Genomic DNA, 14,333 nt, shown 5'->3' with positions numbered 1-14,333 from the left:
ACCTTTTCATGATCCTGGTTGTGTTTCACTGGTGACATTGGCATATAAAGATCATTTTCATCATCTCCTGCATGCTCTTTGCCACAGAGAAAATCCAGTAGTTGAATCTGCAGAAAATATAGGGTATTACTAATAAAAAAAATTCACACATAATGTCACTGATATTCCAGTGCAGAATATTACTTGATACTTGTTGGCAATTATTGACTATACATGGAATTCTTCATATGAGATATTAGCATGATATTCTTTTTCATATTTCATAAATCCTTCGACTTGACTAATAAATGATAATCTTGATCAAGGATAAGATTTGCAGGTCCTCTTCCTTCAGGGCATGGAATTAAAATTTTTGTTAAATAACAAACTTATATTTAAATTATAATTAAAGGATAAATTATAGTTAAATAAAGAAACTAGTAAGATTCATCATTATCCTTAAGAGTTCAGGAATTTTACCAGAATGTGAAGAGGCACGTATGTTTTCTCATCAATATAGCCTGGAACTGTTAAATACTCATCATTAGCAGACTTGGGTCTCCCAGCTAAGGAAACTGTTTATTATAACTAATATTCATATTTAATTATGCCCTCATATGCATCTTCCTTGGAGTACTATCATTTTCATGTTAATTCCTCTAGATTTAACCTCCAAGTTTCTTTTCCTTTATTTCATAATCTTGTATTTATTCTGTACTTTAAATTTTTATTGTGCTTGAATAAAGAAAATGCAGTATATATACATCATGGAGTTTTATCTAGCCATAAAGAATGAAATGATGTCTTTTGCAGGAGAATGCATGGCACTTAAGGGGTGAACCTCATGCAAATAGAATGGAGATGGATAGAGGAAGGAAATCCGGAGGAGGGAGAAGAAAATGGGAGGTACTGACCAAATTATATTGTTTTATTATGTGCATGTATAAATAAATCTACTATCACATGTAATTATAATGCACAAATTAAAATCAGAAAAATAAAAAAATTTATTGTCCTTGATTTTCAGGATACTAACTTGATTTTGAATTTATGTTTTTATCTTCTTTTTAAAAAATTCTCATCAAAATGGCTTATTTTTCAAAAAGAACAGGAGTTACTCTGAAGTATTTATCTGTATGTAGTTACACAACTTTTTCTGCTTCATACTCTCATGCTTTATTTGAAAAATTAACAAGCTTTTATCACTTTTATAAGCATGATAATTTTATAACCTGGTAATTGCTAAAAAAAAAAAAAAAGGGGGGGGAGGGGAATGAACCTGTGTAAGAGCTTATAGAGGAAGAACTAGCTCATAAAAGTCACAAAGGTGGAGACATCTTACACAAAGAATAAATTCTTATCATACTCAGAACATCAGTTGATGAAATGCTAGCCTGCATCTAATTCCTCTTTGTGAGAGATTTCATTCTCTCTGTTGAAAGCCTCCAAAGAAATGCAAGGAGAATGGAATTCTTGAGGCTGAATACTTCCCCCACACACACCTGCAGCTTTGAGAATAAAGCTTTTATCCATCTCTTAAAACAGAACACCCTAGACCTTACATGTCCCTACAATCTATTATATACTATTTTATCAATCTAGTCTGTGATAACATTTATAGGTAGTCCTTTTGATCCCTCTCTAGCAACAGGCTTTTTTTTAATCTCCATGCCTGAGGAGAGCCAGCCCACCTGTCCACACACCTGAAAGAGGGACCCAAAAGCAGCAGAGGAAGGGTTGGGGTTAAAAAGCTTTTTGTTTGTTTGGGGGAAGAGAAAAACAAATGTTTGTGGATAAAGTTTGGGGCCGAGGGCACAACATGGGACAAACATTTATAAGAACAAAATCTTGCTTTGTATTTAGTAACCACAAGGTGTCCACAAAGACAGGTATCTCTGAGACATGAGGACTTTGGAGGTTTGCTGGCAGTTTTCTGGGTTAAACTGAAGGGCTTGGGCTTCTGCTTCTGCCCAAGATGCTGGGCAGAGGCCAATAGGGTAAGATCTTCCCTAGGAATGAAGAGGTCTGGTGGCCCTAACTGCCCACTGCACCTGTTGGAGGCCCAGATCATGCAAGGCCTCCTCTTTCTGGAGGTGGCTGCAGAGCTGACCCCTGCAGGCATGGGGGACCCATGCTCTGCATCTCCCTTAACAAAGGTTAGAGGAATCACCTGGTGGTCTCAGGTTCCAACTAGGGGCCGCTTCCTCAGGAGAGCTGTGTTTTCTGAGCTTTCTCAAGAAGTCCCTTCCTACTCAGAGTTTAGCCCCAGAAGCTGGGCCTTGGGCTCCAAATACCACTTCCCCGGCTGCCCTGGGCAACTGCAGGTCGCACCCACCAGTGCCAGTGCAGTCCTTCAGCCCAACACCCTGATATATTCCCGGTGCCACACCACCCACGCTGAAGCCCTGCAGATGTGGCTTGTTTTTGGTTTGGAGTTTGTTGTTTGCAAAATCTAGGAAGTCTTATGTGTGGCTGCTATCCTTGAGTTTCCTTAAATAACTAATAATTATGTATATTCAAGTTGTCATTCCCCTCTAGCAGTTCCGTTCTGTTGGGCAGGTATGTTGTCAGCTGACCTATCCTTCTCTGGCTGCTGGTAACCTGTGGATGGTTTGTTGGTTTTCTTCACTGGCAGTTTGGGGCTCAGCTCTAACATGACAGATCTGCAAGTAATGGAAGGTGAAATGTCTTCTATGGCACAGCAGTGGAAGAAAAAAAAAAAGAGGCTGTCAAAGCGAACGAAGTCCCATGTTCTCCCAATGTTCTCCCAAGCCTCACCAACAGGAAGCAAGCCCACCCATCCGCTCCTTCTTGCCTAGAAGGACAGGGAATCTGGGCATACTCACAGAGGATATTTTCTGACCTTGCTCAGAGGATCCAAAAGTCTCTGTGGTTAAGCTCTTCTGCTCCTCACCCCAGATCTGACGCTATCTTTCAGATACCCACTAGTTCATGAGAAAGCAAGCTGTTCACAAATCTCCACTTCCACTCCAGCTAGAACCAAACCTTGTCTGCTTCCAGATGCCTATGGCGCTGCAACCATGGTCCTCAGGAGAGGAATTATAAACCAGAAAACGAAGGTGAAAGGGGAATGCTTCAAGTTTACAGGTTGCTGTCTTAGCTTTATCCTAATTCCTCATAATTCCTGCCTTATTTAAGCTATAATAAGAAGCAAATAAATTTTCAGAATCATTTGGAATAGTCTAATATATAAGTTTAAAGGCACTTAAGCATAAATTAGTGTTATATTTAGTACATTTTTGAGAAATACATCTGTCCATTTTTTCCTCACTAGAAATTTCCTTAGAGCAAGCATAGATATCAAAGACCAAACTATTAATGTTTCAGAGTTTAAATATAGAAAATTTCTTCATGCACTACATTTTAGCAGTTTCAATTTTCATTCCTGGTGTCCTTCAAGGGAGATATGTTACTATTTGGAGACCACCTCCCTCACAGACAACCCAAATGTGCACCTTATATATCTCATACTACAGGTTAATACACTCAAATGAGAAAGCTTTTTAGAGAACTCAGACAGGGGCAAGGCACAGGATGAAAACAATGTGCCTAAAATCCTCAGTTAGATCACACTAGTGCTGGTTGATCTTCTTTCTTGTTTCTACAACTCAATGCTTATATATGATTAGCCTCTCAAAAAGAACGATGTTAAAAGTAGTAAAAAATCATCTCAACAAGCAAGCAAAAAAAGTACAACTAGGGGAGAATTTACTAAGTGAACTATCTCCACTTTCAAGTACCCTTACCACACTGTGGATGTGCATGTGTGGGATGAACATGCACGTGGGCAACACATTTTGAGGAAGTTACAAGCAAAGGCCTCCATGGAGCCCAGTGAGGCAAAGACTACAAACTGCCAACTCTCCAACTCCGTGATCTATTTTATCCTTGAATGTTACTACCCAGAATAATGACTATCTTCTCCACCCTCCCTCAGCTTGGAGTGCCCATGTGACTAACCAAAATGGAAGCAAAAGAGCTATGTCTCCCTAAAAGGAGATTACTGTTCCCTCTTACTACTTCCTGTAGCAAAGAATGCTGATACAATGTCTGGAGCTTCAATGGACATCCTGAACCATGAGGTAGGTGGTCTTGAGGACAGAGGCCAAGAATTAAGATGGAACATGAGATGGGGAAAGCAGCATGACAGGAAAAGCCTGGATCTCTGATAACCATGAACTATCACATCAGTCCTAGTTACATATATTTCAACATCTTTTAGGAGTGAAATAAGCTTCCATTTTTTTCTAACTCACTTTTTTAGTAGAAGTTTCCATTATAAACAGCTAAAACAATATTACCATATGGAAATATTTACAAAGTATTCAAATTATCTTATAAAATATAGTAAACATCTTTTTCTAATTCCAGCTACACTTATTTAGCTATTACTACTATTTAACCACTGCTTTATAGCATTCAGTAAATCTTAAAGAGCACCTTCAATGCTTTTAAAAAATTAGATACAGATGAACATATTCTAAAAAAGGATTCATAAATTCTAATGTAAACAAAACCAAACTGTAAGGGATGCTACTGTATTTAATTTTTTAATTTATATCCTATTAAAAAATAACTATGGTTGTACAAAAAAAGAAGTCTATATCTCACACATATTGTCCCATACTATTCTCATAAGATAAATGACACTCCCATCACAAAATAAAATACTAATTAATCCGTAAGAGAAAAACCATAATAGTCATTCATATACCATATACTGAATAACAGATGCACATTCAACCAAGAAAAAATACATTTTAGAAAAGCAATCCTTGACATAATTAAAAAAAAAAACAAAAAAAAACCAGGCATTTGGTACTGATTTGTTACAATATTTTTTGACCTAATAAAAAACTGTTTTAGCAACCAAATAATAACACAAGTGTAACAAAATTTACCACCCAAATATTTCTTTCAAATAATAACTAGCTTTCAGGTACCTAAATTTTCCATTCTTAACATGATCACCAAAGCAAAAACATTATCAAATTACTAGAGCTTTTGTTTTTCTCCGAGCATGTTACTAACCAGAACAAAGACTATATTCTCTGCCTTCTTTCAGAACCTTCCTCAAATTACTATAACTGTGTAACTATGATTTAATGGTGCATGTTTGTAATCTCAGCTACTCCAGGCAGGAGGACTGCAAGTTCAAAGCCAGCCTCAGCAACTTAGCAAGACCCTGAATAACTCAGTGGGACACTGTGTCAAAATACAAAAATAAAAAGGGCTTGGGATGTAGGTTGGTGGTAACACCCTTGGGATTCAATCCCCAATACCAATAAATAAATACATATGTACATATACATATATAAAAGTAGCCTAGCTGAAATTTAGTTCTATTAAAATAGGATTATTTTAAAAAATACTTACAGGGGATATCATGTCATTATTTTCACAATTAGAAGTCAAAATCCTACATTTTTTATAAATGTCGATCAGATCTACCATATTACTATTCGTCAAAAAATCATCGTAAGTCTTCTTAATGTCCTCATAATGGTCAACCACTTCCATATCTTCAATGGGTAAGTTTAATTTCTCATGTAGTAAGAATTTCCATGTCATTAAAACATCACTGAGAGAGACTGTAAATTCTTCATAGTGCTGAAAGAGATGATGCCAAGAGAAAAAAAGGATAAAGTTGGGTGCCAATATATTCATTAACTTATAATTGAGATGGGAAATGCACATAAAATTTTGATGAGGCAAAACTTGCACACGACAAAACTGGCAAACAGAGTCATAGACTTATTTCCTAAATTTCACTGGATTTCTTCTACTCAGGGTCAAAGGAGGAGTGGGCAGTGATCAGTCCTTAAGTACTACTGACTGGGAAAACATTTGTTTCTGTAATCTTTACTTCCTTTTAATTTATGAGTTTTTGCTGTTTTGTTTTGTTTTACAGTCCTGGGAATTGAACTCAGGACCTCACATGTTAGGCAAGCCCTCTACCACTGAGCAACATGGATCTGCAGCCTTACCTAATATATCTTTAATCTTTTATTAAAAATTGCTAACGTCATAATGATTCCTACACAACACAATGTTTCAATGTCTTGAAAATATGGTCTTAGGAGTTTTTTCAAAATGATGTTTCATTCCATTAGTGTTGGAGGGTAAACAAAATATCAGCGCTAAAACCTAGGGCTTGAAAATAATTTTGATTCTTCCCTGTTTATAGACACACTAAACTTTAACAAATAAGCGTTAAAAAGCAAAAGTCAGGTTTTTTTCTATAGGTTCTCAGATGTTTCTAATCAGGCAAAATATTCTTTTGCTTTCTCTATTTTGACTTTCTAATTTTCCCGAATGAAATAAAACAGATTGTAATCTGGCTACAGTGACTTATAGTTGCTTAGAGACACATAATGTTACCAACATGTTTGTGTGTCAGTATTTTATTTAACAACAAAAATTTATTTAAAGTCTCTTAGTCAATATCTACATGATAAATTCTCTCACTGGACATGCTGAAGGTTTTGGTTTTTAGGGACTGCATGCATTCTTTTCCCACATTAATACTCTACATACTAATAACACTGACGACTAAAAAATGCCAGCTTTCATTCAGTAAAAATTTGTTTCTTTCCAACGTAGCATGAGTACCAAATATGTTTCAGTATTCATATGTGGTTTTGTAAAATGTAATATGTGCTACCTTCAATTGTTATGTTCCCTTAATATATTAGTAGTTTCTGCCAATACCAAGCCCTTTCCACTAAACCCATTTGAAGATGGGAGGATAATTAAGAACTGCATAATTCACTGAAACTAAATTGTTAACACCATCTTTATACAATGAAGAATAATAAAAAGAAATCAACACACCCAACCCACATTTTCTATATATTTGATGCATTGAAATCTTTATCTTCATATCTTTTTTGATAATCAGTCACATTTGCTACTTACTATCCAAATTTATGACAAGGTGTCCAAAGCTGTCTTAAAATAATTAACTCTACTTTTCCATCTGGAGACGACTAAGAAAATCATCCTGTTGTTCTTAGGATAGGAACCTATTACACCAGGAATATGAAAATTCACTATTGTGTATGAAGCTAGTTCAATGAACAACCAAAACAAATCAGTAATTCTCAAACCCAAACATAAGACAGATTTGTAATTTCCCAGCACTGCATCAAAAATTGGTTACTTAAATTCCCAATTCCAGAAAGCTTACAGTCCAGAAGATTTCCAAGTGGTATTAAATTAAATAAATCCAGATATTTAGAGTTTCAAAACTCACTTATTTTATCTCAAAAATTTCTAAAACTTTTGTTGGTATGACACTCTTCATGTTTAAAATCAATTAATATTTTTGCCTAATGTAAATGTACAATTTATTCACACTCTGTTGAATACAACCAGTTAAAATAAAACCATGAAAGCTCCAATCTTGTGAGAAAAGGTTTTGACTAGATTAACAGTGTTTATACTGGGACGGTAAAAACATTTTAAATCCAAATAAAAATGCACTCCAGATATCAGTTTTCATGATCAGGTGCCCACCATGACAGCATATTCTATTTTTCAAACCAGTAACAACTGATTGAGAGAGTCTGTGGTCAAATCAGAAAATGTTTTGGTAGGAGAACACGCCAGCTGGCTAATATATGAAGGAAGTTCAAAATGTTCGATTCTTTAATTCTCTGATGGATCTAAGGATTGTATTTCATAAGAATCAAATGAGCAAAGCAAGAGTTACACATTTTTCAGAGCACTTGTACTCTGATTATATATTATATCAGTTACTTTATAATATTCAAAATTGTAAATAAAATTTACATTTTTGAATTATGAAACTTTTGTTCTTAGTATGAAAGATAGCAGGTCTACTAAAGAGCATTAATTAATTGTGTGACCTTGGTTATTGACCTTGCTTGCTAGTAAAAAGCATTAAACCATAGTATGACCAGTTTCCTTGGTTAAAAAATGAGATTGTACAAATGAAATAATACCTGATAAATGGTAGAATAAAAAATGTCAATTTCCTTTCTCTTTTCCTGCTCTAAGTAAAATAATTGTTGGGAGAAGGGTGGTACATAAATGCAATAAAATTTTAAAACTTCTTTCTTCTCATTTCTTGGGTCACTATTAGGTCATTTTCAAATGTGACAAGTCTACCATAGATGCTGAGATTGCTTTCCATGAAGTAATAAAACTGATACCTTTGTCTATTGCACAAAATGAAACATTTGAAACCTTCTTAGTAAGAGCATATAAGGTGAAAAATATTCTATATAACGTAATTGCCAGACAGATTCAAACTAGGAAATCATTTCCAAAGAAAGAAAAGACCACAATACTATTTGCCAACTAATGAAGTTATATAAATTCATTCCTCAATGAATCTATAGGTTACCTTTTTAGCAACATAAAGCTTTTGGAGTCATGAGTCAAGCCAAAAAAATTCCCCCTCAAAAAGAATGTGAAAAATATAAAACCCAAAGATTATTGTAACATACTTTTTCTTCCATTTAAGCAGTTAATAAAACAAGCATGACATGACAGACTAACAATTCTACTAGGTATTCAAGAGTTTAGTTGTAATAAAATTCAGTTGTAAGGACTACACTATAGGACTCATGCTTTCAAACTTAAGAGAACTTAAGTAAAAAGAATTCAAAGGATAAAACATATAGGTAAAGGATATATATATAACCCACTTTACCCTACTATTACCATACGGTATTATGTAGGGGCGTGTGTGTTGCTTTATACTGCTGAGTGCTTGGAAGTCTGAGCACAGTTGAGGGTGCCGGCGCTGATGTGTCCATAGAGCTAAATAAAACTGAACTGCAAAACAACACCACTGCATACACAATTGTGAACTGTGAAAAGTTCAGTCACGACTCACCTCTCCTCTTCCCCACCTAGAATCTGAACTTTCACAGTGAATTAAGTGAATTGGCAAGCAGCAAATTAGCAAGCAGAAAAAGACACTGAACTACTGCTTACATACACACGCCCTGAATAAAAACTGTCTTTGGTTGAATATTTCAATATTATCAAGATTTTTATTATGACATCTAAACGTCTTCAGAGTATATTTTACTTAGCTTGTTGATAAAATATGTTCATCCTTTTAAAATGAGAGGATTTGAATATGTTCTGATTCCAGAAAAACAGCCTTCAATCATATATAATACTGATACTTCATCACCTTAATGTCTCTATTTTCTAGTAAATGGCCACCAAGGTTTAACTCCTGCTATACTGTTCTATTTATATAATATCTTCAGAATCTCTTACTTACCTTGGTGTCATTTCTTCAGATTATTAAAGACAGACACTTTAATTTTAAATTGGGAGTCAAATTGGCAAGACTTGGATATGGGTTGCAATGGGGAACAAAGGAAAGGGACTATGGGATAACCCTTGGGTGTTGGGTGTCTCTTTCAGTGACCAGTGAACAATGGTATCTACTATTAAGAATAAGAATATGAATGGGAAGACAATTTAAGGAAACAAATGAAGTGCACTAGTTTTAGGAATTGATGTGGAGATGGTAATGGAGCAGCAAAGGAGCACTTGATCATACCAGACTAAGAACCAACAGATTTCCAATATAAATGCTGGTGAAATGCATTCAATTCAAGTAGATCAAATGAAGGCCACTGGAAGCTACTCAGGGAATAAAGATATGGCACTATAAATTATGCTGCTCTGGAATATTGAAAACTTGGGCTAAAAGCACTAATAAAGAGCAGATGCAAGAAGATCACTCTCAACTTCCCAATGTTTCTTACAGCAGATTAAATCACCATGTTAAAAAGTCCTCTCTATTCCAGAAGGAAAGTAACATTCTTACCATCAAGCACAGGAAGTTGAGGCCAAGAGAAATCTGAACAGGTCTCTTTAAATAACCCCACCTTCCTAGCCTCTTCTCTATCCAATTAACTACCTGGCTCAATCTCTTTGCCATGTCACATTTTCATTTTATTAGTCTCTGTCAAATTCCACACATAAATGTTCAACTTAAACTTTCTTTTGGGTTTTCATTTCCTTATGAAGACTCCCATGTCACATTAAGACTTGTATTAAATAAATCTGTGTGCACTTACCCTATTGATCTGTCTTCTGCCAATTTAATTCTTAGGTCCAGTGGAAAAACTCTAGAAGGGCAGAGGTAAAATTTTGCCTCCACAAAACATGAACAAAGTGTAAAACAAGGAAAGTATATAAAATATGTTCAGAATCTTTCAAACAATACAAAGATAAACCAACTTAATGGTGTCATAAGCCAAAGACATGAACAGAGAATTTAAGAAAAGTCCTAGTCTCATAAAGTAAGTTTGGAAGTATGTTTTCTACAGTGTTCTGGAAGAGATGGAGAAGGGTTGAAATTAGTTCTTTCAATGTTTGGGAGTATTCACAGTGAAGCCATGAGGTTTGGGGCCTTTCTTTAATGGGAGACTTTTTATTACAGGATTCAATCTTCATGTCATTTGGTCTGTTCAGATTTTCTATTTCATCATGATTCAGCATATATCAAGGCATCTGAGTATTTCTTCTAGGTTACACAGTTGTATATTGTTCATATTAGTCTGTTCAGGGCTTGGAATGATCATTTATACTTCTGTATTATCACTTGTAAGGTCTCCTCTTTCATTTATGATTTCTTTTATTCTTAGTCTAGCTAAATGTTTGTTGATTTTATCTTTTTAAAAAGCCAAACTCTTAAGTTTCATTGATCTTTTCTGTTGTTTTTCTAGTCTTTATCTCAAGTATTTCTGCTCCATTCTTTATTATTTCCTTCCTTTTGCTAACTTTGGGCTTAGTTTGTTCTTCATTGTCTAGTTATTTGAGGTACATTAGGCTGTCTATTTGAGATATTTTCTTTTTTGATGTAAATATTTATTGCTATAAACTTCCCACTTAGAACTACTTTGGCTCCTTCCCAGAATTTTTTTGTTATGTTTCCATTTTTGTTTGTTGGAAGATATTTTAAAACTTCCCTTGTAATTTCTTTGACCCTGTGGTTGTTCAGTTTATTTTTTTCATTCCAATGGTTTGTGAATTTTCCAAAATTCTATTATTGATTTCTAGTTTTATACCATTGTGATCAGAAAACATACTTGATGTTTCAATCTTAGATTTATTAAGACTATTTGTAGCCTAACACAGGAACTATCCTGGATAATGTTCCATGGGTACTTAAAAACTTTTCCAAAAAATTAAATAAGAGGAATAGTTCCAAATGCACATTAAGAGTCCTGATATGAAAGCCAGAAAGAGATATGATGAGAAAAGAAAACTGCAGGCAAATATCTTCCTGATGAACAATAGATGCAAAAAAACCTCAACCAAATACTAATAAACCAAATTCAACAGCACGTTAAAAGGATCATTTGCCATGGACAAGTGGGATTTATCTGAATGATGTAAGGATGTTTCAACACATGCAAATCTATAAACATGATACACCTGATTAACAGAATGAAGGACAAAAATGATATGGTCATCTCAAGATTTTTTTAAAAAAAAAATCATTTGACAAAACAAAACAGCCTGTCATGATAAAAAACTCTGAATAAATTAAGTCTAGAAGAATATATATGAACACATTTAAGATCATATATGACAACCCCACAGTTAACATCATACTCAATCATGAAAAAGTATCTTTCCTTCTAAGATCAGGAATAAGATAAGGATGCTCATTTGCACCACTTCTATTCATTGTGGAACTATAAATCCCAGCTGGAGCCATTTAGCAAGAGAAAAATAAAAGGCATTCAAATTACAAAGGAAAATGTTAAATTGTCTCTGTTTGGAGATGACATAATCTAATATACAGAAAACCCTGAAGACTCCACAAAAAAATTGTCAGAATTAATAAATGAATTCAGTAAGGTGGAAGAATATAAAATAAAAAAAATGTACAGAAATCTGTAATGTTTCTATACTAACAGTGCACTATCCAAAAATAAAGAAAATAGCTACAAAAATAATAAAAATACTTAGAAGTTAATTTATTAAATATCTGTTCATTGAAACTATAAAATGTTGATAAAAGAAACTGAAGACAGAAATAAATGGAAAATAATCCCATGTCCATGAATTAGAATATTGTTAAAAATGTGCATACTACCCAAATTGACCTACACATTCAATGCAATCCCTATCAAATTCTAATGGCATTTTTCACAAAAACAGAGAAAATATTAAAATGTATATATATATATATAACTACAAAAGACTCTGAATAGCCAAAGCAATCTTAAGCAAAAAGAACAAACTGGAGGCATCATACTATCTAATTTCAAAATTTACTACAAAAGTATAGTAATCAAAACAATATGGTATTGGTTTAAAAACAGTCACATGATAATGCAAGAGAATAGAGCAAGCACCCAGAAATAAATCCACACATTTATAGTCAATTGCCTTTCAGCAATGATGCCAAGAACACATGACAGGGAAAGAATGAATAAACAGTGTTGGGAAAATTAAATATTCACATGCAGAAAACTAAAACAGACCTTCATCTCAGATCATTTTAAAAAATCAACTCAAAATGGGTTGAAGATTTACATGTAAGACCTGAAATGTAAAACAACTAGGAAAAAACACAGGGAAAAGCTCCATCACCTGGTGTGGGCAATGACTTTTTTTTGTAAGAACCTAAACATACAAGCAACAAAAGCAAAAATAGGCAAATGAGACTACTTCAAACTAAAAAACTTCTGCAGGGATAATATAACAAAAGAGTTTAAAAAAAAAAAAACAGAATGGAAGAAACTGTTTGCAAAACAAACATTAATAATGAGTTAATATCTAAAACACATAAGGAACTCAAACAATTCAATATTATAAAACATAATTCCATTAAAAATAATTAAAGAATTTGAATAGACATTTTTCAAAAGAAGATATATAAATGTCCAAGAAAAATCAAAATATGCTCTGAATGAGTAAATTATTAGAGAATTGCGAATTAAACCCACAATGAGGTATCACCTCACACTATCAGAATGGCTACTATTAAAAAGATGACATATAAAAAGTGTTTGAGAAGATGTAGACAAAGGGGAACCCTCAGGCTCTGTTGCTCAGAGTGTAAATTAGTACTGTCATTATGGAAAATAGTATGGAGGTTCCTCAAAATATTAAAATTAGAACTACCATATGATCTAGCAAACCCTTCATTGGGTGTGTATCCAAAGGAACTGAATTCAGTTTGTAAAACAGGTAACTGCACTCTTGTGTTCCCTTGAAACATTACCCACAATAGCTAAAGTATGAAATCAATTTAAATGTCCATCAATGGATGAATAGAAAAAGAAAATTTTGTATATATTCACAATAGAATACCATCAATCTTTCAAAAGATGGAATTTCTGTCATTTGTGACAACAGGTTGAATCTGGAGGATACTATCCTAATGAAGTAAACTAAGCACAGAAAGACAAATTCTGCAAAGATTCACTTACTTATGGAATGTAACAAACTTGAACTTATAGAAGTAGAGAGTAGAATGAGAGTTAGCCGGAGCCAGATGGGAACTGAATTAGGGAGATATTGGTCAAAGGATACAAAATTTCAGTTAGATAGGAAGAATAAGCCTAAGAGATCAACTGTATAACATGCTGACTGAGAATACTTTGTATCCTTGAAAATTAATAAAATAACAGATTTTAAGTGTTATCACAAAAATTATAAGCCTGTATGGTAATATGTATGATAATTGGCTCTATTTAATCATTTCATAATGTATATATCTTTTAAAACAATATATTATTCAGGATAAATATATACGATTTTTGTCTATTAAAAAATTTTTAAGGGCTAGAGTTGTAGCACAGTGGTAGAGCGCTTGCCTAGCATGTGTGAGGCACTGGATTCAATCCTCAGCACCACATAAAAATAAGTAAAATAAAGGTCCATCAACAACTAAAAAAAATTTTTTTAATTTTTTTTAATTGAGATATGCTTAAGGTCTATCAAAAGGCTAAAAATGGACTGTGAACCAAGACTGACTCCCAGAGCCCTTATTCTTAACTATAACACCATGCTACCTGTTTTATTAGCAATATATATATATTTTTCCAACCCAATAAATGTATGCCTACCCAAGCTTTTTAATGATTGCACAGCATTCCATTAATGGTTTACAAATCTACATAAAAAGAACCTACAAACAATGTACATTTAGATTATTTCTAGTTTATTTCATTATTAAAAATTATTATGCTATGAAATACATCCTTCCTCTAAAACCTTCCCTTCCTTTCTCCAAAATCTACCTAAAATCAAGAAGTTTTTCCTTAACTGCTCTAGCCTACATTATTCCTTCTCGCCTATGAACACCTACGGCCCCT

At 33.9% G+C, this 14,333-nt stretch overlaps 1 protein-coding gene across 1 annotated transcript in view; it reads right to left on the bottom strand.

The window, feature by feature from the left end:
* The window catches only part of Parpbp (PARP1 binding protein), a 52,129-nt gene that overhangs the window by 32,657 nt on the left and 5,139 nt on the right, over positions 1-14,333 (bottom strand). Inside the window, exons 3-4 of the mRNA XM_046429473.2 lie at positions 5,377-5,610; positions 3-107 (exon numbers count right to left, since the gene is read on the bottom strand). Of these exons, the coding sequence (XP_046285429.1) occupies positions 3-107; positions 5,377-5,610 (339 nt within the window). The remainder of the gene's footprint in view (positions 1-2; positions 108-5,376; positions 5,611-14,333) is intronic.

Source organism: Marmota monax, unplaced genomic scaffold (genome assembly GCF_021218885.2).
Source record: "Marmota monax isolate L192 unplaced genomic scaffold, Marmota_monax_Labrador192_F-V1.1 WCK01_AAM20220418_F8-fsc00051, whole genome shotgun sequence".
NCBI lineage: Eukaryota > Metazoa > Chordata > Mammalia > Rodentia > Sciuridae > Marmota > Marmota monax.
This window is presented reverse-complemented; position numbering and strand designations above follow the sequence as displayed.